The sequence below is a fragment of the Odocoileus virginianus genome, chromosome 6 (genome assembly GCF_023699985.2).
Source record: "Odocoileus virginianus isolate 20LAN1187 ecotype Illinois chromosome 6, Ovbor_1.2, whole genome shotgun sequence".
NCBI lineage: Eukaryota > Metazoa > Chordata > Mammalia > Artiodactyla > Cervidae > Odocoileus > Odocoileus virginianus.
The window spans coordinates 29,394,485-29,420,518 of record NC_069679.1 but is presented as its reverse complement, the minus strand read 5'-3'; the positions used below and the strand labels follow the sequence as shown (position 1 = coordinate 29,420,518).

Below are 26,034 nucleotides of genomic sequence, written 5' to 3'. Positions count from 1 at the left end.
TCCTCACTTTGTGACCAAGATGATCTGGACATAAATTTAAGTAACTTCTGGTACTGAATTCCCTTTTATCATTTGTCTATTAATAGTATTTTTGTCATCGGCTCTAAAATAGACTAGTGAATCAATAATTTGTCTTTATTGATTTGGATAATGGAATAGGCATTTAAATTATATTTGTAAGAACTTATTTAAATCAATTATATTTCTAGTGTCTTTTTGTTATAACACAAGTAATACTTGCTTTTAAATAAAATCTAACCATAAAATCTATTCAAAAATTAACTCAAAATCTAGGATAATTCAGACCTGGCCTCTTTAGACCTAAGAAAAGTCTTTTTCACATAGTACATATTTAAAAATATAAATAGAAATAATCCAAGTTTGAGTTTATATTACATAGGTAAAAATAAAATGTTAATAAAATAGTAAACATGATCACAGGCAAAGCATATTCTCTGAGATAAAATACATTCAATGTTGATATAATAATTTTATTATTGATATAGGAGTGGTAAGTCATATCTATTAATATCTATATTATTTCAAACATATGTATTTTTGTAAGTAAATTATAAAAGACATAGAGTAAACAGTGCTTGGTTAGCCTAATTGAAATGAATAGATTTAAAAAAGATATCATCATTTTATTAACTTTTAAGAGATATTTCTGTATACTGATTTGGTGACAGAATTGATTCCTCTCACTGCAATCAAAATAGCAGTTCATGCTACCGAGAGAAATAAGCCTTTGTATAAAATGTTATTTCACTCACTGCCATCTATTTACATTAGCACTTCATTTACTAAAGTATCCAGTGGTAAATTTTTAATGTATGGAACAACTTGAACTGAATTGGTAGCTTAGAGGGAGCATATTTCATTTTTTTACATGCAAGCTATTGAAAGACCTCTACTGGGTAAAAAATCTAAAGTGATACATTTAAGAAATACAAAAAAAATTAATGTAAGATAACTGATACTTTCCTTTCTGGAAACTCAATGCAGTTTAAGTAGAAATCAGTAGAAAAGATCATAATTCAGCACAGTTATCACTGTTGCAGCTAGAGGCAGGCCATGAAATTGACAAGCAGTTCTTTCCTATTTAGTCCCCACACAGACTATTTCACTACATAATTTTCAAAAGGTATTTGTTACGTAACACTTTGTTCATCCAGTGACAACAGGTTCAAAAAATTATTGTCACTTTAATGTTTAACACAGTTTATTTTTATTAGGGCATGATTTCCTTGGGAGCCCTCCCCATTGTGGATTCATGTTTAAAAATAGAATGCACAGAAGAAGTATGTGCTGTGGTGACTTCACCTTTCTGCATAAGACTGCATATCTGATGCACCAGCGACCACCAACAGCCAGCAAGAAAAACTGAGCCCCACTGAGAGTCCAGCGAAGATGAATTTAGTTTTGTTTTTTTTTTTTCATTTATTTGTATTAGTTGGAGGCTAATTACTTTACATCATTGCAGTGGTTTTTGTCATACATTGAAATGAATTAGCCATGGATTTACATGTATTCCCCATCCCAGTCCCCCCTCCCACCTCCCTCTCCACCCGATCCCTCTGGGTCTTCCCAGTGCACCAGGCCCGAGCACTTGTCTAATGCATCCAACCGGGGCTGGTGATCTGTTTCATCCTTGATAATATACATGTTTCGATGCTGTTCTCTCAAAACATCCCACCCTCGCCTTCTCCCACAGAGTCCAAAAGTCTGTTATGTACATCTGTGTCTCTTTTTCTGTTTTGCATATAGGGTTATCATTACCATCTTTCTAAATTCCATGTATATGTGTTAGTATACTGTATTGGTCTTTATCTTTCTGGCTTACTTCACTCTGTATAATGGGCTCCAGTTTCATCCATCTCATTAGAACTGATTCAAATGAATTCTTTTGAATGGCTGAGTAATATTCCATGTTGTATATGTACCACAGCTTCCTTATCCATTCATCTGCTGATGGGCATCTAGGTTGCTTCCCTGTCCTGGCTATTATAAACAGTGCTGCGATGAACATTGGGGTGCACGTGTCTCTTTCAGATCTGGTTTCCTCAGTGTGTATGCCCAGAAGTGGGATTGCTGGGTCATATGGCAGTTCTAGTTCAAGTTTTTTAAGAAATCTCCACACTGTTCTCCATAGTGCCTGTACTAGTTTGCATTCCCACCAACAGTGTAAGAGGGTTCCTTTTTCTCCACACCCTCTCCGGCATTTATTACTTGTAGACTTTTGGATAGCAGCCATCCTGACTGGCGTATAATGGTACCTCATTGTGGTTTTGATTTGCATTTCTCTGATGATGAGTGATGTTGAGCATCTTTTCATGTGTTTGTTAGCCATCTGTATGTCTTTGGAGAAATGTCTGTTTAGTTCTTTGGCCCGTTTTTTGATTGGGTCATTTATTTTTCTGGATTGAGCTGGAGGAGTTGCTTGTATATTTTTGAGATTAATCCTTTGTCTGTTGCTTCGTTTGCTATTATTTTCTCCCAATCTGAGGGCTGTCTTTTCACCTTGCTTATAGTTTCCTTTGTTGTGCAAAAGCTTTTTAAGTTTCATTAGGTCCCATTTGTTTATTTTTGCAAAGATGAATTTAGAAAGCTACTCCCTGTTACAGTAGCTCACCAAGTATAGGGAAAAAAAACCAGAAAGTTCAACTCTTAAAAGGCTCAAAAGTACAAATGCTTTTCCATTTATTCTCTATTGTTGAGTCATTATATAGTAGTGAAACCTCACATGCACCTGGCCTATAGCTTTAAATTTTAGAGGAGGAGCTAACAATCCACACCCATGCTGTCCATATAAAAGAAGTCCCATTAGTGGTTTTAGGGAAAATGCCACAGGATTACTTAGAACTATTTAAAAAGAATAAAGAGGAAGAAGATAAAAAGAGAGAAAGAGAGAGAAAATCAGGCTTGATCCCACAGTATAAAAAGAGGCTAACATGTACACAGTAAAATAAGCACATATTGTCAAAGAAGAATTACTGACAATTTATATTTTCAGGAAAGTGTAAAATGAACTGTATAAAACAAAAAAAGATAAGAATGATACAACAGTGGAACAAGAAAAGAAGGAATTAGATAAATGACCAAAATAAAGGGGAATTTGATAAGATCAGAAAAGAATGTAACATCAGAAATAATACAGCTGGATCAAGATGATATTAGGAGCAGAAGGATAGAATCCAAATTGTGGAAAATGAATCAGTACTGTACTATGAAGGACAAGCCTGAGATTATTTCTCACACTGATGGAAAAAGATAGAAGATGATAGATTCTGAAGCAAAAAGTGAACATGCAACGTGGAAAGATAAAACAAGAAAGAAATGAATAAATATAGATGCATTACTTCTAAATACCTTACTAGCAAATTGAATCAAACCTAATAAGAAAATAGTAGTCTATTACCAAGTTATTCCTCTAGTATACTCATAGTTCAACATTAAGAAATGTATACTGATGTAATCTATTGCATTGAAAGAGAAATAAAGAGGTAGTATTTGATATCTCGATAGATAAAATATACTGAAGATAATGTTTGAGACAATTTATGGTTTACATACTATAATTTCAATTTCCACAAAAAACTTATGCTAGTTACTCTCATCATCATCATTTGCCAGATGAGGAAATTAAGGCAGAGAGATTAAGAGACCATATCAAGCTCATCCAGTTAGAAAGTGAAAGTTATGATGTAAAGAATGCAATTTTTTTATTGTTTAAAAATTAGGTATTCATATTTATTCATTTGTGTATAATATGAATACAGGTGGTCTTATGAATAAATAATTAGGCACAATTCCTCTAAAAATCTGAAGGATAAATTACTTTATAACATGTAATTGTACATAAGCTGTGCTCATCTCACACACTAGCAAGGTGGTGCTCAAAATCCTTCAAGGTAGCCTTCAACAATACATGAACTGAAAACTTCCAGATATACAGGCTGGATTTAGAAAAGGCAGAGGAACAAGAGATCAAATTACCAAGATCCATTGGATCATTGAAAAAGCAAGGGAATTCTAGAAAAACATCTACTTCTGCTTCATTGAATATGTTAAAGCCTTTGACTGTGTGGATCACAAAAAACTGGAAAATTCTCAGAGATGGGAATACCAGACCACCTTACCTGCCTCCTCAGAAACCCATATGCAGGCCAAGAAGCAGCTGTTAGAACTGAACACAGAACAGACTGGTTCCAAATTGGAAAAGGAGTACTTCAAAGCTGTATATGTCACCCTGCTTATTTAACTTCTATGCAGAGGATATCATGAAAAAAGCAGGCTGGATGAAGTGCAACATGGAATCAAGGTTGCCAAGAGAAATATCAGTCGCCTCAGATATGCAGATGATATCACCCTAATGGCAGAAAGTGAAGAGGAACTAAAGAGCCTCTTGATGAAGGTGAAATAAGAGAGTGAAAAAGCTGACTTAAAACTCAGTATTCAAAAACTAAGATCATGGCATCAGGTTCCATCACTTCATGGTTAATAGATGGGGGAAAAATGGAAACAGTGATAGACTTTATTTTCTTAGGCTCCAGAATCACTACAGATGGTGACTGCAGCCATAAAGTAAAAGATACTTGCTTCTTGGAAGAAAAGCTCTGACAAACATAGACAGTGTGTTAAAAAGCAGGGACATCACTTTGCCGGCAAAGGTCTGTATAGTTAAAGCCATGGTTTTTCCAGTAGTCATGTATGGATGTGGAAATTGGACCATAAAGAAGGCTGAACAATGAAGAATTGATGCTTTCAATTCTTTCAATGAGGAGACTCCTGAGATTCCCTTGGGCTGCAAGAGATCAAACCAATCAATCCTAAAGGAAATCAGCTCTGAATATTTATCAGAAGGACTGATGCTGAAGCTGAAGCTCCAATACTTTGGCCATCTTATGTGAAGAGCTGACTCATTGGAAAAGACCCTGATGCTGGGAAAGATTGAAGGCAGAAGAAGGGGATGACAGAGAAGGAAATGTCTGGATAGCACCACCGACTCAATGGACATGAACTTAGGAAAACTCCAGGAGATAGTGAGGGACGCTGAGGCCTGCCATGTTCTGTATCTTGGCTGAATTGATACTTACACTATAATATATATTGATCAAATATTATTGACTTGTGCATTTAAAATGAATTTTATTGCATGTAAATTATACCTCAATAAAGCTGACTTTTTAAATTGCGTCTATTAAAATACTGATTACCTAGCATTAAGATACCAGATTTTAAAACTCAATGGGTTCAAATTCCACCTCAGCTATTTTCTTACTGTATGATATAAGGCAAATTACTGAATCACTCTGTTTTCTTATCTATAACATGAGGATAACAGTATTAAATACTTCACAGAATTGTTGAGAGGATTCATTTCTTACCTGAAGTGTTCAACATATCATATTATTATTATCATCATTACTGTTAGTACTATGTGCAGGACATGAGACTGTTGAGATACATCAAATCATGAGACAAAACCTGTTTTCATTTTCTCTTGGGACAATTCTTTTAGGGAAAAAGAGATTTGGATGAAAAGTAAACTGAAAATGAACTGAGACTGATGTTAACTGATGATAAAAAATTCATTAAACTTTGACCATTATAGTCAGCACATGATTACATGCTGTATTAGTTTTCTGTTGCCACTGTACAAAAACTACCACACACTTCATGACAAAACAACCACACGTGTTATCTTAAAGTTCTAGAGAACAGAAATTTAAAATGAGTATAATGGAGCTCAAATCAAGATGTCTGCAGGGTTGCTGTCTTCTAAAGGATCTAGGGGAGAATCTGTCTCTTTGTCATCTCTAGCTTCCAAAGGCCGCTTGCATTCAGCTTGTGACTCCTTCATTCATTTTTAAAACCAGCAGTGTTGCATCTTCTCTTTCACATGACCTTCTCTCCTGTATCAAATCTCCGTCTTAGAAAAAAAGATATATGTGATTAAACATAGGGCCCACTGAGATTATTTGAAATAATCTTCCTGACTCAAAATTCTTAATTTAATCATACCTGCAAAGTCTCTTTGCCATATAAGATAACATTCAGAAGTTCTAGAGATTAGGATGTGATCACCTCTGGAGACCCACCATGTATGCCAAGTATCCTAAGAGCAAGATTGGAAATGAGGGAGGAAGAGAAGAGGAGACACTGGAGTATTCCATAAGATTTCATTTTTAAAAGCTTACAAGTGCTCAGTTAAGGAGAAACAAGTATGAAGCCAGAGTAAATACACAGAATAAAATTACATTGTTATTTTTAGGTGTTTTAAATGTCTATCTACGTTTGAAAGGACAGACAACCATAGAGAATCCACTGTGGTCTTCAAGTGGGAACAAAGGACAACGATGGAATGAGGCACATGTTAATATATATCCAATTACTTCATTTCAGGTAAGAAAAGAACAGTCATGTCTATGGATAGATTGTTGCACCTGAGCATAATGTTAAAGGCAGAACTTGAGCAAAATTAGAAAGAGTATGTAAAAATTCTGATATAAGCATCACAAAAATCACATGATTGTTTCCCTTTAGTTCTAAAAGCAGTGCTAAAAAGAGAAAATGCCCTTTTCTTTTATTAAGTGACATCTCTCAAGTAATATGTTTAAATAGTGGTCTATCTGAATTCAAATGATTTGCCTGGAGAAAATGTAATCCATTCATATAAAATCATATGTGCATACTTTGTTCCTTGAAGACAAACAACATAGATTCTTACATAACAGAAGCTGGGTAATCAATTCTCAATCTGAATTTTATGGATGGAATTTTGTATGCTTTAACAAAATGTGTCTCTTTGTCATTTTAGTAATTTATTACTTTGATTTTCAATATCAGAGAACTTTAAACAAATTGCTTTTATTTGTTTTTATGTAGAAAAGAAAGGCTTAGATAGGATTAAGAGAAAGAACTAATTGCAAATATATAATAAATATTTTAGCGATTATAGTAGTGGTCATTATGGCTAGAAACAATTTATCATGAAACTGTTTTAATGGAGAAAATAATGTAGTTTACTGATTTTAATAACTTTATATAATATATGTGTTTCATATACTCAGGTTGAGGGTTTTTTTTTTTTCATACTGGGGAGTTCTTAATTGCATTTTATGGCATTTAGTAAGGGTATAGAAATTCAGACAGTGTCAGTTATGCTAATTTTTAATTGGTGGAATACTGTTTTTTGGTAACCTAATGTATAAAGTTGTAATGATTTTGATTTAGAAATTGCATTTCTAAAACTTTCCAAGATGATAAAAATGCATTCAGTTGTTCACTCTGGTAAAGAATAATGGAAGTCTAGTTGATTATCTAAAAATACATAAAAGCAACTCCAATCATAGATTCTAATAATTTTTTATATGAAAAAGAATAAAATAGTAAAAATGGAATACATGGCAGCATATTATTAAACCAAATTAAACTTGGGAAGATAGAACTCCAAAGCATTACTGATAGAAGTAACCTTAATATTAAAATGTGCATACCTCTATAGGCATCAAAAAATCTTTCTAAAAAGACATATTTTTGCTTTCTATATCACTGCCTTAATTAACACAAAATTATTAAATATATATACAGTAAGCATTTAAGGAATAGTTATACTAATGTTTCCTTCAGAATAATTCCTTATTGCTATAGACATCAATTTAGTCAATATTTATTGAGTACCTCCAAGATAGGCTTCCCTGGTGGCTCAGTGGTAAATAATCTGCCTACAAGGCAGGAGACTTGGGTTCGATCCCTGGGTTGGGAAGATCCCCTAAAAAAAGAAATGGCAACCCACTCCAATATTCTTGCCTAGGAAATCCCAGGGACAGAGGAACCTGGCAGGCTACAGTCCATAGGGTTGCAAGGTCAGAGATGACTAAGCGACTAAACCACACCACCACACCTTCAGGACAATCATTTATTGTCACAGGCAACAATTCAATATTTATTGAGCTAGTACTGTATGTCAGGCACATTGCTAGGCATGAAGATTTAATGATGATTGTTTACTTCAGATTGGTGGGAATGCATATTTAAACACATGCATTACATAATGTAATAATGTCAGTAACGAAATATGCGGAAGTTTCTATGGGCACACATAATGAACAAGAAGAGTATGGAGAAGCAAGAGGCGCCTGTCGCATGGGGTGAAACCTGAATTGAAGAGAAGGATTGCAACTCAAAAAAGGGGCTGATATTAATATCGATGCAAAGTTCAGAGTAAATGAAACATGCAGGTCATATATCACAGGATTTGTCAGAGAAACATAGAGATGTTTATCTGGAATTTGGAATATAAATATAAAGACTGGTGTGGGATGACATTAAGCAACCTCAAGAGCATAGGCACTGGGGAGTCATGGAAGATTTTACTCAGGGGATGGGATGATGCATCACTTAGGTGGTTGTATGGAAGGTGATTCAAGGAGGTAAAATTGGGCCAGCAAACCAGTTAGGACCCTTATAAAATTCACATAAGGGATATTGAAGAGACAAACCAGGGAAGTGGTACAAAGAAAAGAGGATAGTTTCAAGATATACTTGGGTATAAAAACTAGAAGAACATTTTTATGTTGGGAATTTGGGAAGTAGCAATGAATGACCAAGAAGTTTCTATCTAGAGAATATTGAGTAATGCCTGTTATTTTACCCATTACCTTAAATAACAAAGAGAGGAAAACAGAAAATATACTGGGATGATTATAGTTATTTCTATTTTGGACATGTTAATATAACATGCCTATGGAATGTCCTCTTAACGATGTGCAGAGGCCTATTGTATATATTTTTTCTGAAACTTTGAGGACAAATGTGTGTAAGTCATTAGGCTTTATGTGTTGCCTAAAACTATGGGAATGATTGATATTTCCAAGGAAAAGTGTACATATGTGAATAGTTATTAAAGACAGTGGAACCACATAGAACACAAACCAATCATTAACAATAAACTGTGGAAGAACAGCTTGATCGTAAGTAGTATTTTTTAGAGTTACAAGGAAGAAGATCCAGGAAAGTTTGGTGCCCACAGAATTTGAAGACTGTGATTCTCAAACTGGAAAGCAGGTCAAGTCCAGATGACTGGTCCTTAGAGAGAGTTCCCACTTAAGAAATGCATAAGGTGGTAAGGAAATTAGGAAACCACCATCTTATCTAAAATTATTTCACTATTCATAATTAATTGTCTTTACAGTCACTAATCATTTCTTTTGCAATATCTAATCTACTTTCAGGGGCTTCCCAAGTGGTGCTAGTGGTAAAAGAACCCACCTGCCAATGCAGGAGACGTAAGAGGCCTAAGTTCAATCCCTGGGTTGGGAAGATTCCCTGGAGAAGGAAATGACAACCCACTCCAGTATTCTTGCCTAGAGAATCCCATGAACAGAGGAGCCTGGCAAGCTCCAGTCCATGTACAGGACTGTGTCTTAGCACACACGAAATCTACTTTTAACTCTATTCAGAGTATTTTTCATCTTAGCTATTATACTTTCCACCTCTTTAAGTTCAGTTTGAGTCTTTTTACAAAATACTTTTCATATCTTAAGTTCATGTTTTGAGCATATTAAATCCAGTTATAATAACTAATTTCTGCTAATGATATCATCTGTGCCAGTTTTTGGTTGGTTTTGATTGATTGATGTTTTCTCATCTTTACAAGTCATTATTTTCTTGCTTCCTTACATGTCTGGTAGTCTGACTGGGTGTCAGACATTGTAAATTTTACCTTGATAGGTGCTGGATTTTTTTTTTTTTTTGGTATTTATTTTGGAGTTTATTTGTGGATGTAGCTTTTTTTTTTCCCCCAAGATTTACTTTATTTTTGGCTCTGCTGTGTTTTTTTTTTTTTTGCTGTATGCGGGCTTTCCCTAATTGGGGAGAGCAGGGCCTACTCTAGTTGTAAGCAGTGTGCGGGCTGCTCATTGCTCTAACTCCTCTTGTTGCGGAGCACAGGCTTCAGGCAAACTGATTCAGTAGCTGTGGCCAAGGAGCTTAGTTGCTCCGCAGCATGTGGGATCTTCCTGGATCAGGGATCGAACCCTTGTCCCCTGCATTTGCAGGTGGATTCTTAACCACTGAGCCACCAGGGAAAGCCCTGTGGATGTAGTTTAGTTATTAATACTCAGAAAAGTTTTGATAATTTTTGTACTTGCTGTAAAGATTTTTTTAGGTGAGATTAGAATAGTCTTTGATTTTGGGCTGATTGTTTCTCAGTACTGAAGCAAAAGTCTTCTGAGTTCTCTACCCAATGCCCCATGAATAATAAGATTTTTCCAAGTCCTGTGTTAGCTGGACACTGTTCCCTTAAATGCATCCCTCTGGGTCTTTCCCAGCCTTAGGTAGTTTTCTTTCATTCGAGTCCCAATCAGGATTTTGCTGAGAACTTCAGGGGCTTCCTCTGCAGATGTCTCTTTCTCTCCAGTTCTTTCTTTGCTGGCTTTCTACCCTACATACTCAGCTGCCTTGGACTCTCAGGTCTCTCTCTTCAACCCAGATTTCCTAGGAGGCCCTACCTTTGTTCTGCTTTCTTCATAATCTATAAATTCTGTATAGGGCAGTCATAGAGCAAACCTTGTTTGACTTCTCTCACTCAGGGATCACTGTTCTTCATACCTGATGTGGTCTAGTGTTCCCAATACCATTGTTTCAATATTTTTGTCAAGTTCTTTGGCTGTTTCAGTGGGGAGGATAAATCTGGTTTCTGTTACTCTATCCTGGAGGGAAGCCAATCAAAAAATGAAGATTTTTGAATCAATGAATTTCTAAGCTATTTAAATTACTAATGAGAAATGAAGATAAGTAAAATATTTTTTATATTACATCTCTAGGTTCTTCTGTCTCCAAGATATTTAAAGATCTATTGGCTAAGGATTACATCACTTCATAAATTTTGATTGTTCAAGGAAACACAACTGCAGCATCCTACCCCATTTTTTAAAATTTAATTTTCTTTTCAAGTTTCTCATTGCTGTCAACTTTTTTTCCAACTTTTTTTTTCCTCAAAAGTCATTTATAAACTATCAAGCTTCTCAAAAATCTTTCTTTGGTGTGTGATGCCTAACCAGAAAAGCATGGCAAAAAAAAAAAAGTATGAGATATATGGCCATATAAATTGTGAGAAGTTTTAATATTATTCAAATGTAGATTTGTGGCATCCAAGGATGTCTTTAATTCGAGTGGATAGGGTTTCTCTTACTTCTTGGAATTTTAAATGAAAAATAAGTGATTCTGAGCCTCCGTTAACATTGACATATTTTATGTTTTATTTGTTAGAAGTTTGTATACATTCAAATTAGTTTGATCATAAACTCTTAAAAAAAACCACCACTTGCAAAGTATTTTGTCTAAGTCTGTTCAATATATTTGCTTAGCTGACAATAACATTATTGTGTAGTACTTTTCCAGGCAAATAGAAATTTTCTCCTACTGAAATTTCTTTGGGGCTCTTTTCTAGAATTAATTTAGCATGATCAGTGCTTGTAATGAAAATATGTATAGCTGTATTCAGAAGGATTAGGGGGAAAAGTTTCTAAAAAGTAAAATTAATCCAGTGTTGTTCTTACAGTGTCCCTTTTGTTTTATATCCTACACCTAGGAAAATATTTAACTGCCTTTTTTAATCCTTTACTTCTTTCACAGTACATTTAAGACATTTTCTGAGGGAAAAGTATAGAGACATTATGAGACTGACTTCACATTTTCTAAGTCACAGGCAAAAAGAATTCTGGAGATCTTCTATTCTAATACTCTCATTTAAAGATTTGGAAGTAGGCTTTGAGACAATTTATCTTAAATCACACAAATCCTTAATGCTAAATAGGGATTGGAAAAGGGATTATAATGCTCTCATCACATCATTCTTTTATATTTATCTAAGAATAATAACAATCCAGAAAATGTCCTTAGTAGACATTGCATGCTTGTAGATATATATCTGACATTTTAAGCCAAATTCAAGGGCAGTTATAGACTTGATGATGGCTCCTGAAGTAACTAACAATTGAAAACCTTTTCTAATTGCAGTTGATAGTGCCATCTAGTTCTTTCTGTTTTTGCCAGCAGTCAAAATCTCATGTTATTATTTGAGATTAGAAGCTTTGACAACCAACTGACACTTATCCAGCAAGTTGGACTGGCAGTGTCTTGAGAAGTTACACTCAGTGTTAATATTTATGTAGTTTCTTAAAAAAAAAATCTAAATATAAAAAATCAATATTTAGGCTACCCACCTGTTTATTATGTTGTCGTTGTTATTGTTCAGTTGCCCAGTCCTGTCGGACCCTTGCAACCCCATGGACTGCAGCATGCCAGACTCCCCTGTCCTGTACTGTTTATCATGTCACCTGTCTTCACATCTCTTCTGTATTAGTTATTGGATGGTTCTCTTGCTCTTTGCACATAAGAAACGGGGAAAGGCCATACACCCCTCTTCGATGGCCCACACTCTGTGGAGTGTGTTTCTCTCTGAATCTGAATAAATCCACATGTTACCTATAAAAAAAAGGAGGGGCAGGGGAAGGATAGTCTAATTATTTGCTGAACCAGTAATAAAATGAAGGTAAAATTATTAATGTTAATAGCTCTTTTCAAATTTATTCACATCCTAAAGTTTTTCCAAGTGATGTACACTGTCAGTTTTCAAACTGCATTCCAAGTCTTTGACTTTGCCTTAGCAATAATGATCAGAACCAATATATCTCATCAGAAAGAAAACATTTGCAGAAGGCACCATTGATGTTGAGGTCAGATCATCAGAACTGTGTTGTAATCTTTGACTCCCCATCTGCTTTTACTCATTAATGCTACATGTAGCTCTTCCTACTTTTCTGAGAAATTATATTTGAACATCAGCTCTAATAGCATCATCTGTATTTTCCTACATATTGACATCTCTATCTTTATGCTTTAAAGCATTATAAATAAATGTAAGAAACTATCAATTGATGAATTAAATTAATTTTATGTAGTGTAGTTCTAATACAGAAATTAACATATATATTTTTTAAACTCACACTAGCATTTACTCACTAGGAATTAATTTTCTGATCATGCAGTATTTCTTGCATATTAAGTATGCTGAATTGCATGCACCCACTGTGAAAATATTACCATTTTAAATTTGTCACTTCATTTAAGGGAAACAATTTTAAATAAGATCAGTGTGATTGTGTGAAGAACAGGCTCAGTAATTTGAACCCTCTTTCAGGAGACCTAAACGTCAACATTCTCTCCCTGAGAATCTAGATGCCATTAATTCCTTCTTGAAGGCAATTAAGCCAAATGTGTCAGAAGTATTGAAGAGGAAAGGAACATAATCTTATCCTTGTAATGTAATAGTAGTCAGAATCATGATGGTACTTAATTAAAATATGACATAATTTAACCTATTAAATTAGAGAGCATTTCTTCTCTGAGTGAATATAATTCAGACTTTTCTCATTGCATACAGATCATATCTTCCAAGTTGAGATACATCATATTATAATGGACTATTATAGTTTCTCATCTTTGTGTTTGAGGAAAAAAGATGTTTGTCACCAAGGATTTATTTTTAAAAGCACTTGAAAGTTTGGCCAAGGTACACTATTTAAATTTAATACATATACATTTTATCTCTGTTATCTATCTCATAGTCAAAAACAATATAAAGGAGAAAGTATCCCTCTAGGTCTTCGTCTCAAAGCCATTTATAAGTCTATTAGAATCTATGTGTCATAATAATTTAGATAGCATTGTAGTTGGTGTTCAGAGCATAAAGAGAATAATGTAATAAATATTTCTTTGTGAGAGTCCAGTGAGTTAAAAGACAATCTATATCTTCCTAATAACAAAGCTGCTATGAAAATTAAAGGAAACAAATGAATACACTGCACAGTATATTTTTCTTTCTTCTTGTCAAAACAGGACCATCAGGAAGGTTACAGTGTTTCTCTAGCCTGTTGGATTGGATCTCCCTATCATCACAAGATTTCAAATAAATATTAAAAGTACCAGTGATAACTGTACCAAGAGTTTGATCATCAAAAGTTACTTTTATCATCCCAGTAATAACTGCTACTAATTCTCTGATTTTTTTCCCACACAATAACTAAAATGCTGCTACACTTATATGAAAAGTAATCAACTTTATTCGGAGACAAACTGTATCATCTATAGTTGTACAGATAAATGTAAGCAATAAGTTTACAAATCAGTTTTTACTACTTCATTTAGGATCACCATGAAGTATTCCTATAAAAGAGTGTTCTAGATAGAGGTAGTCCTCTGGGCATATGACAATTCAACTTTTGCTGATTTGTATTTCTGCTGTTCATCCAACTGCACACTTGTGTTCAACATTTCCAGTAGGCAAGCAGCACACATATTAAAATACATCAGTCAATCTACTCCCTGACATTTACCATAAAAGGCTCCCCATGACCCCCTCTCAATCTGACCAGACAAGAAGGGCGTCAGCGTCCTTCACAGCCTTGCTGCTTGAAGCTTTGTTTTTAGCACAAGCCTAGGTTCTCTTGTGTTTTTGATCAAGATGCACAGGGAGGCAGAAAGAGGGGAAGAAAAAGAAAATTAATAGGAAAAATAGGAGGGTTTCATATTTAAACTCAGTAACAGAAGTTATGAAATGCTTTGAGCAATGGCAAGATCATTCTTTTACTGAAAGGTAGAGGCCGGCTGCTCACTGCTTAAAAGTCAGTATAAGGCCAGGTTGATAGAAAGGAAAGTTTGCAAATACATCCTTGTTCATGCTTCCTTCCAGGATTAAAATTTGACTGGGAGGCAGAAATCTGCACTTTCTTCCATTCAATCTTTAAAATACATGCATAAAAGAAAAAATTGTGATGACAACATCCTACTTCTATTTAGTATAGTATTTGTCTTGGGGGCAAAGTGGAAAATATTTGATTTTGTGGAATCAGACTCATAATAGCTTGAATTTTGAGTTCTGACTTTCTCCAAGATAACATTCCATTCATGTTGTTATCTTCAGGAGAGAAGACTCAGCATCACATGACTGAAACTAAGAAGGGGGTGGGAATAACCATTGATTTACTCTTAACATTGATTCTTTACCAGGTAAGCAGCACGTATTAAAAAAAAAAAAAGGAAAAAAGCCCCATTACTTAAAAACCCATGGTTAGGAAAAAGGCAGTACTTTTTCACAGATAGATAGACTGCTGATAGGGGCAATTTAAAATGATCCTGAAGAACCATGTGTTCCAAATAATTGTGTATAATAATTATGTGAAATATATTCATTTCAGCCCTGTTCAGAATAACTGAAAATAATTTTATTGTCTAACGATAACAATACATATTGATTAAATAAATTTTGTTCTATCAATAATATGGACTATTCTGCCGCCATTAAAATGACTTCTCCTTTTCCATATTCAGTGCTTTTGAATTTTTATACCATTGATTTTTTATTTAAATCTTGTCTCTTGTAATTTAAATAGTCCTCTGAGGGTTTTTTAGCCACTACCCAGAGATCTTCCAAAACCCCACCCTAAGTCAAATGCAAATTATCATTCCCAGGCAGCCAAACTAAGGCTTCCGTCCTGATTCTGTCTGAGGATGGAGCATTTATACACTGCCAACTCAGTTCTAAATGTTTTAACTCTGGTCTGCCATTTTATTTTGGCCTCAGTGATATAAGGCAAATTGGATGCTTTTCAAAGAAATGGCTTTGGACACTATTAATGTATAATACTTATCTCAAAATAGGTAAGCAAGAAATCCTCTCCATATCTAATTTAATTCTAAATTAAATGTAATAATAATATAATAAAAAACTTCTCAAATCTTTTTATCATATAAAATCATGAAACATATCCTCATTCTTATGCACCATATAGGGAAAGGAAAGTCCTCAGAAAAATCACCACAAATTTACCTTTAAGGAGTCATATTAAACACTCTAAGATAAGACAAACAAAAATTTTTATATTCATAAAAATAGACTTTTGCTGTAATTTGTTGCGATGAAATAAGATTAGAGATCGTATTAAATTACACACATTAGTTTGATGTTGAACATAGCTCTTTATTAAGCTAATTTTTCTTCAGAAAGAACAAACTAGGTATTTCATTTTGGTACATAGAAATTTTTCTGGGAATATAGTCACTAAGTGCATAAGTTACTTTTTCTACCAAAAGGATTCTGGAAGCAAGGAGAATTTGTGAGACAAGACAGAAAGTTTACGAAGAGTCTTATGTCTACAAAAATGAAATAAAAAATTGTTAATTGTCCTTATATTGACTTTGTATCCAGAATTTAGCAATAAATGTAGATTGATTTCATTCATCTATTCTTTCAACACTAATGTCGTTAAGACTTGGTGCCATCCACTGTTCTAGATACTGGAAGTTTGAAGATTTGCTACTAAACCCATAAATATCTTCAAAAACAATAAATATCTTTAAAAACAAAGCATATGGGGACTATGATTAACTTATTCACTGTGTACACACTTGTTCTGGGCTTCAGTAAACATAGTACTGTCACAATGAACCTGGAACTGATTCATCCATAAAATGTACCTTTAACAGAAAGCCAGTGTTATGAGATATGTTTAGAGAACATTGGAGGGAATCTATTTCAGAGAAAAAAAATTTCCTTACCCTTGAAAACAAAAAGTGATATGACTTATTTTTTGTAGCTGTTTTTATTCTATTATTCAGTTAGGTTTAGTTTTGTTTTAAAATTGACAAGGAGCTTATAAAATGGAAAACTGCTGTACAAGGAAGATCTTACTATTGGTTTTGTTGAGAAAGCTTTTTTGCAAGCAAGAATTCTGAAGACCACCAATAATAAATGATACCAGGATTGTCAGTTTTAGGTTTGGCTCCTCTATTTCTCAATAAAAATTCATCTGCAAATCAAAGTTCTACATTTAGGTTTGTTTCATTCATATTTGTAGCTCATTTTTGAAGGTATTCGAGGTCCTGGCATAGAAGGTGACATTGCCATTGATGATGTATCAATTGCAGAAGGAGAATGTGCAAAACAAGACCTAACGACTAAGAGTAAGTGTCTCTTCTTGGATCTGTTGGTGTGATGTTAGAGTAAAGTAATGACTATTAGGCTAATATGGTCTAATTGTTAAAATGAATTTATTTTTAGTTTGTTTACTCAAGAATTTCCTATGCCTGAAACTCTAAAATTTCAAACATATTTTAAAATCAAATTATTAAATCCAGTGGTAGACACTAGACCTTAATTATTTGACCTAAAATAAAAGTAATTTTGATTTTGGTTCATATAAGGCAAGCACAGTTTGATTTTTAATTAAGGTTTTTAAATATTTTTTGTTTATATTATTAATTTCAGTGGATTTTTTAACTATTATTAAAATATATGGCTAACTCAAATAATCAACTTACATTTGTATAGCCATGGCTATTTTTATTCCTCCAAGTTTATGAATGTATTTTCTAGGTCTAACTTTTGCCAAACATTTTAACAGATTCAATCTTATGATGAGTCTTAGTATATATGTATTAAGTAATGTAGTAGCCTGATTTTTTTCCTGGTATGATTAATCTCCTACGTGCATCACAATCTTGTTTAGTAATTTGGTTTCACTATTTATTCTGGTTTGAGTATTATGATATAATGATACCTTCAAATTGTATTTTTTCACCAAAAATTCATTTTTAGTAAAAGAGGTTTATATAGAAACTTATAAATAATGCAAACAGTATCAGAGTTATGTGTTGGGCTGTTGCTTTAAAATCCTCATTATATTATTCATGTGAAGGTGAGAAATTTAAAATTATTCTTATGAAAATTCCTCCAATTGAAGGATTTTCATAGAGCCATCTGGAATCTTTAATTTTGTGGTTATTTAAAGAGGTATCAAACTAAATGTATATAAATAAATCATCAATGATTTAACACTTACAAAAAGAGCATGAAAATCCACTTTGTATAAGTCTAGAGCAAATCAGAGTCTTTGTTAATTGAGTATATTTGGTGAGAAATTATATCGGTCTGGATGCTGAGAGTCAAATTTATACAACTGTCCACTGATTGCTCATAAAAACTAAATTGATTCCATTTTTGAACATTGTTAAGAGACAAAAATTAAGATTGTCTACAACAATGAGCCATTTTGCTCATTTTTTTCACCTTCTTGTCATTACACTTAACATTTCAAGTAACAATTTTAGTAAAAATTTCTCCTGTGTTTGGCTAATTTTGCTTTAGAAAACCAGTAGCTAAATCCAAATGAAGTAGGTTTATCAAATACACAGAAAAGCAAGCATTCTTCTCAGAGGGAAAAAAGATTTCTTTTGAATTTCACAACATGGATCCACAACAGTAACATTATATTAACTGAAGATAGTTACCATCTTATACAGAAATCTTACATTTTGATAATTAAATCACTGAAAATTATTATAAATCAAATACACTTTCCAAATGAGGAAAGCAAGAGAACATAATTTACTCTCCCAAAAGGAGAAAGGAGAAATGTAGCCACAGTGAAATGACCATGAAAACCCATAGGCACTTTATTATTATATGATGGAACAGTTTCATAATCAGTTTTCTTCTCCTAAACTACTAAATCCAGAAAAATGTGTGACTATTTTAAGTAAGATATCTATATTTATTGGCGGTATCTTTATTTAGCCTCTGTAAATCAGAGAAAATAAATCTAATTGAATGAAAAAATTTCTTTGCTATGAGATAATATTCTGTTACATTTGTTTCTTTTTATCACTTTTTAAGTTCACTTTGATGAAAACTGTTGGATGAATATTAACCTTATGTTAATTTTTAAGTGCAAACCAGCTTGGAGGCCAAAGGCCTCTTCCTAATTGCTCAGGCTCCCAACCCCTCTCCAGTAGTAAATGTAGCACTCTGTCCACGCTATCAAAAGTTGAGACTGTGTGTCTCTTTCTAACCCCAGCTCGCCACTAGGTGAGACCCATTTTGTAACTTAAGACAGGTTAATGAATTATTGGATTTGTCCTTGTTAGTCCTCCTAGGTAAACTACACATTCTAAGAGGTATCATCTGGATATGAAATTTATTTAACTTACCAACTACAGGAGGCATCTTAAGGCTGATCGGTAAAACAATTTTTAGTTAGAACAGACTTCATAGCACTTTAAAAAATTACACTAAGGAAAAAAATTATTTACCTAATTTGCAGATAATTGACTGATATATATAATCCACTATTTGCAGTAGTTAATTCCTCTACCCATAATAATCCCTACCTAGTTTTCATAGAGTAGATTTTCTCTCAGTGGGCTTTAAGCTTAAACATCTATGAAAACTTAAAAAAAAAAAAGCTGACCTTTTAGGTTTTTGAGAATTTTCTCTGTGTGCATGCCTTCATGTGGCCAACAAAACTCTGAGGTTGAGCTAAGCCACAAACTTATATAAATATCTTCTGAACAGGTTTTGTAGCATATCATATCAATTCAAAAATCTGAAAATAGTTTAATTTTATCAAATTTCTAGGCATATATTCAAGTTATTTTCCTTTTCACTTGTCTGGAAATGAATCTGATAAATAAAACAAACCAAAACAAAACAACAAATGTTTTCCCAAAATATCTTCCATGTACTAAAATTGTTTTGTTAGTTCACTAAAGTTGTATTGGTAGCTACATGGGGTACTTAGTCTCCTTTTCCATTTGTTTCTTGGCATTTATTTCCTTGTCTTTAGATTCCGTTGATGGTGCTGTTGGAATTTTAATACATATATGGCTTTTTCCGATTATCGTCCTCATCTCTATCTTAAGTCCTCGAAGGTGACCTTACCCTGGCAGAGGCTATAAAAGATTCACCAGGCACTAGCATGAAGAAAGAGTCTTTGTAAATGGACACTGAAAAAACAAACTACCAAAGATTCCTCCACTGACTACTGACTCAAAAATAAAATAATAAAAACAAATTTTTTTAAGCACTGGGGATAAAAAGACATCATGGAAATATAACTTATTCCGCACTACAGATAAAAGAAAATCTTGACCTGAGTAGAGAAGAGACCTTCAGGTGCTTCTATGGCTAAAAAGATTACAGCATCATCTGGTCATCTGGTTGAACTCGGAAAAAAAAAATAAAAAAAAAAAGAGCTATAGAAATCCTTGTCAAAGCACAAAGTCATGGCTGGTTTTGTTTCAAATGAATAGTTTGCTTGTTACTATGGAAACCTAATGGCCTGCCAACGAAAACCTCACTGTAAACAGGGTACGTGAAGAGCTGGCATTTATTTTCCTTTTGAGAAGGTTTTGCATAGAGAATTAAATAAATGTAGGCCCTTTTACCTTTGGTTGTTACCCTTCCTTGACAATAACCCGAACTCAGAATTATTTAAAACATTCTTCTTCCTCCCCACCTTATCCCTATCCCACCTTTCTTATTATTATTTGTTTTCCTCCCATGGCTAAGCTAGATAACTGTATGCTGTCTCTTTTTGCATGCACTACTATCCAGGATGGTATAAACCTGGGCTTACACATTACACAGGCTTATTGGAGTTTGCTTGCGGCCACTTGAACACCCAAACTAAATCATCTGTTCCAACGAAGAAACCAAACCACCATCTTTTATAAATTGCCATGGAAACCAAGTGCCTTCAATGAGACAAGCCTGAATAATTTTCAACTCAGAAGCTTGCACTGCTAAGAGTGGTTTGTGTAAAACTATTTTATAAACAAACTACAGAGCCTAAATGTGCAAATTACAGGCAAGACAACAAAGCCGCTTCTGAAGAAGAAAGGACCGAAGCTGCTGCGTAAGCCCATGCAGACGAGATATTTGTTGTTTGACCTCCTAGACAGCCATGGCCTTTTGGCTTATTGTCCATTAGAAAATAACTTCCATTGAGACCAGACATGGGGGCAACACTTTTTTTCTTCCAGGTTATTAAATGGGTCAACCAGAACAAAAGGTTGCTAAGATAATAATTAGCGCAGAAGGTGGTAAAACACAAGCGTGATTTTTTACTCTAACCTCCATTTGAAGTGAAATTGGCCCTAGCTTTAGAGGGAACAAGAAAATGTCTGTGATTGCAGTGCATACAAACTCTACAGTGGAACTGGGCCTGAAAAATCTGGCTTTATTCTAAACACTGAGGGTAATATGCCTCTGCCCTTTAGTCAGACTCTGTGCAAATTGTGAAATATTATTTTATTATTTTGCCAAGATTAAAAAACACTTTTACAAAAAAACAAAAACCTGTAAAAATGATTTTGAGCTACCTGAGGACAAATCATACCTTTAACCAGCCAGTTTTCCAGTGCATTGTAAATTTCACTTAAACCTGTTGGTTATGAAAATTTGAAGATCTTTTTCCTTAAATTATCTCAGCTTTTAACTTCATTTAAAAAGACTTTGTCTAAAGAAGAATACTATTATTATTATTATTATATGTTCTTTCAACACCCCAGGATTAAAAAACTGATTATGCAAGTAATTGGGATATAAGTATTAAATTATAACATTTGCAAATATTAATATAAAAAGCACAACAAAATGTAGTGGAAAAATGACAAAGCTTGATTTTTTTTAAAAGAAAATTCTGTAGAAATGTTTGTGCAAATTCAGTAATTCAACTTAAAAGATAATTTTACAGCTATGTTCAATAAAGCCTCTTTCCAGGTAAGGTATGAAAAGCAGTATGTGTGTTTGTTGAACAATGTTCACTTATCACCAAAATGAGACTAGTTATACAATCTACTGGTTATGTTACCATGGGATAAATCTTCAGTGCTTCATATACTGTAATGTCTGCAGGAAGAAATTCTGATAGGGAATCTCTGATGCACTCTCCCTTATATGTAATACATGTTAAAAAAAAAATCAAACTTTCGAAAGTAAAATATGAAACAAATATGAACTTGGAATTTAATGTGTATTTTCATAGTTAAGAAGGGGACCAGTCTGAATATTCCAGTAGTAATAGAATCGAACTAACTCAAGTTCTTTAAATTAAGTAGAATAAACATATGAATTTAATAACATATTTGAACAGATCAGGCATATTGAAAAACATTTCAAAATTATAGTCACCTATCTATTTTATCAAACCAAAGAAATTAAACAATATTTGAGGCACTTAGCTTAATATTTACTAAATCTTCCTTCACCTTGACTTCCGTTTTATGTGGCAACTAACCACTTCTCTCCACTCTCCCATATTAGCGAATCATATTTTTTAATTGATTTTCTGCAATTCATTTCTGATACTATCAATAAAAATATTCTAGATCAAAAGAGAGGCTTAACTCATTGCACCTGACTTTCTTTCCTTGATCTTTATTTGAGTGAAGCTTTTGCTAAAATCACAACAAAACAAAATCTACATTCAGAATATTTGGATATGTATATGTCCTTCCCAGAAAAAGAATCAAGTTTTTCTCCTAAGTCACCCTGCACAAAGAAACTGCTGTCAGCAAAAGATACAGTTCTACTACTTAACATTCACAAAATACTAGTCTTTCTATAACCTTTCACACAGTAAGAATACACAAGCCTTCAGAAGTTCATGAGAACTGGCTGGTACTCCAAAAAGTAATTTTGATTAAATGAGAAATTGCAGATGAGTGCCAAAAACAAAAGAGTAATCAGAACTGCAAATCAATCAACTTTATTGATATGGTAACAAATTAAAATATATAACTCAAATGGGTTCTAGATCGCTTATATAAACCAACAAACAGAATCAATGTTTTTCACTCAGAGCAAATGTTTAGTTGCTATAATTGAAAGGCAATGGATAAAAATGCAGAAATTTTTAAAAGGTTGGTATACAGGACATGTAAATTGTGAGGTATTCCCTTCTTTAATATTAGTTATAATAATGACAACTTTAAAGCACTTAACCTGCTTATCAACTGCCTTCCTTTTCCTAATACTTTTGTATATGAGTTGAACTCTCCAACGTATTCCCCCTTTTCCTTTTTGATAACATTTTAAATGTAATTGATGCCAGTGTTTCGTTGTTGTTGTTCTCTCATAGGAAGGCATTAGGCAATGGAGTTTTTAATTTCCTGGGAGAAAGATTATATCATATAATCTACTGCCAGTAGTTGATCCTAATTAATAAGAAGCATTAATCTGTTTCATCAGTTCAAAGATGCTTGTCCTTCCACATTTTAATATCTCTGCAATCAGGCATATTTTAATTACAATTAGCAGCATTTCTGTGTAGTGATATGTAAAATAAGAGTGCATCCTAAAAACAATGGCATCTTAGTTATTGAAATTCACCAAAGTTTCCAAAAGTTTCAAATCCTGCCCAGTGTTACTACTTTTCAATAGAAATAATGGCCACTTCATTTTTGTAGGATTTATATTACTTATTGAATACACATTACTTAAAAATAACATAACTTTTATTTTTTGCTTTTTAAAAATTTGAGTCTTCTCTTACATACATTGTAATACAAACCTAGCCCTGCTTTCTTTTTCTTTTTTTCCTGCTACATATTTTTTAGTTCTATCATGAATTACAATATGCCACGTACCCCTGGATTAAAATGTTTTCTGTTTTTATGTGATTCATAGCACTTAATGCGTTAGAAGTTTGGCCTGCCATTAAATTTTCTTTCAGAGATTTGAAAATGCATGGTGCCTCACAATGTCATGTAATAGGCTAAACTAATGGTATTTCACTTCACCTATATCACAGTGTCGACTTTGGCATGGCAATGAATTGTGATAATTACAGTAATGAGAATTGCAAACCAGCTGGTCAGTCACATCATGTTAAAAATGATTAAAAAAAATACCATTCTTTACTTTTATATTTTAAAATATGACAAAATATGAATGACAACTGTACTAACTTTTCACCAAACATGCATTTTTATTTTAAAGACTTTATAATAAACTTATCTGTCAAAATGTGTAATTTGAAGAACAATTAATTTAGTTCCATACTTAAGACTGTATGAAACTGGCTGTGGTGTTTTTCATGATCAATTTTTGTTTGTTTTGATTGGTGAATTGAAAGATACTAATAGACTACATAACCAGAGTTTGATAGAATGACTTCAAAGGATCTATTGAATGCATGTTCTTTATCAACAAACTTTTTTTTTAATGTGCCTTTCTAAGATCAGAGCCTCTCAACAGACATTTAAACTGGAAAAAGTTTGTTCTGAATTCACTTTCTTCTTGGGTGATGGCTACTTCTTACTAATTGCTTCGTCTGCATCTCAACAAGGCAGAAGGTATACTCTTCTTGCAACTGGGTAGTTGATGTCAAGGAGGAGTTATTGCATTTTCTGTGAAAACAATAAAATCATAGGGTTCAATCCCAAGTTATTTCCTTTCCTACAATGCTCCCTTTGTGACTAACTGGCTTGATTAGTTTTCTTAGCGCTTATTTTTAAAAAGCAATGTCTCTGGCATTTTCTACTTCTACTTAGAAAAGCTACTGCAGAATGATCAGAACTTTTTTCCAAATATGGTATAAAAAGTTCTCTGCTGATATCCATAATATTTATAAGTAAATACATATGTTATTACATAGAAAAAGTAAGACTTAAAAACTTGAAACTTTAATGTGAAATATGCCAGTTCAGAATCAATCTATCATATGTATATGTCTGTTTGGAAACAGAAGTGAAAGTTAGGTTAGGGAGAGATAAATATTCCATATATTTGTATATGGACTACTTTATTGACATTAATATAAGGCTTAATAAATCATGATTGGTGATTTCATTACTCTGAATCTACATTGAGTATATTGGAATTAAGGAATTGGAATTCAAAATTTGAAAAAAGCAAGGCTTAAACTCTAGGTAGAAACTGAAATAATTTTTCTTAAAGGAACATTTACAACTGATGAATTTGATTTCAATTGTACTAATTTTCCATAATTTGAGTTTAAATGTAATCTTATTTTTCAATAAAGTGATGGGAAATTCTATGAAATAGGGATTAGCCTATTAGTTTCAGTTTGTTTTAGTATGGCTTTCAATTGTTGTCCTGGATTTCCAGGATACCATTTTTATTTCTTGAGGCATCCGTATATTTAAATGTATATGTCAATAAAATATATGCTGTGTTAAATTCATATCGAATATTAGTTACATTTTAGATCTCAAAGTTTAGATTTAACTTACTTTTCCTTTTGATATTTTCCTTCTGCTAATAGTTGCAGATAGCTGTATGTAATCTTCCCTTGGATTTTCTTTCAATAAATGAAATTATGTTAAATACTCTTCTAGTGTTTTGGGGAAATTTCTGCTGTTAATAAGCACTTAGGTTAGAAACAAAAAGATATTTAGAATAGCAATTATATTTTCAAATTAAGATGAAAATGCCATCATTTCTCTCACTATTGAATAGCTTTTATAGACTCAACACTGCAGTGAGGCACAATTAGCCCATTAAAGATACATGTTGATTTTTACATCCTTTCTGAGGGATCATTTATAAGATTGTGTTAAACGAGTAGGCACTAAAATTTTCCTGAATAAACTGTGATTTAAGAATGGTGGCTCAATTTAGTAACTGTGGGCTTCTGTATGGTATGTGAAATAACTAACTACAGATTAACAGCACTACTATTTTCCAGGATGAAAGTTTTAATCACATATTTCATGGAGGCACTATAAGCTGAATGTAGGTCTTTCAAGGAAAAATAATAGTACTGCTTGACAATGATTTGAGCGAAACAAATTATAAGTGGAATCCTAAAACTTGCTTATCATTATTTCCCTGTTGCTTATTTAGCTTAGTTTTTTTCTTCATCTTTGGTGTTATAACTCTATATCCACTGAAACTTTGGATATACTGTTAACAGTAATAGACCTATTAAGCATCCTCAGAAATCAACTACCTAATTGCTCCATAACTGCCTATTAAAGTACTGTTTATTCTTCATGAGCTGTTTTAATAGTCAAAGACTTTGTCCATATTTGATTCCTATGGTACTTATATTCTTTAAATTACTCTTTAGTTGTCTGCACATCCTCTTCCCAGCTGAAGTTGTAACCACCTCCATGCAAGGACTATGTCTTTTTATAGATTTAAGAGCTTCCAGTTTACCTAGG

At 33.3% G+C, this 26,034-nt stretch overlaps 1 protein-coding gene across 1 annotated transcript in view; it reads left to right on the top strand.

The window, feature by feature from the left end:
* Positions 1-20,288, top strand: part of MDGA2 (MAM domain containing glycosylphosphatidylinositol anchor 2) — an 854,438-nt gene extending 834,150 nt beyond the window's left edge. The window contains exons 15-17 of the mRNA XM_070469091.1: positions 6,275-6,405; positions 16,923-17,028; positions 19,689-20,288. Coding sequence (XP_070325192.1) covers positions 6,275-6,405; positions 16,923-17,028; positions 19,689-19,777 — 326 coding nt within the window. The 3' untranslated portion in view covers positions 19,778-20,288. The remainder of the gene's footprint in view (positions 1-6,274; positions 6,406-16,922; positions 17,029-19,688) is intronic.
* Positions 20,289-26,034: the final 5,746 nt, after the last annotated feature.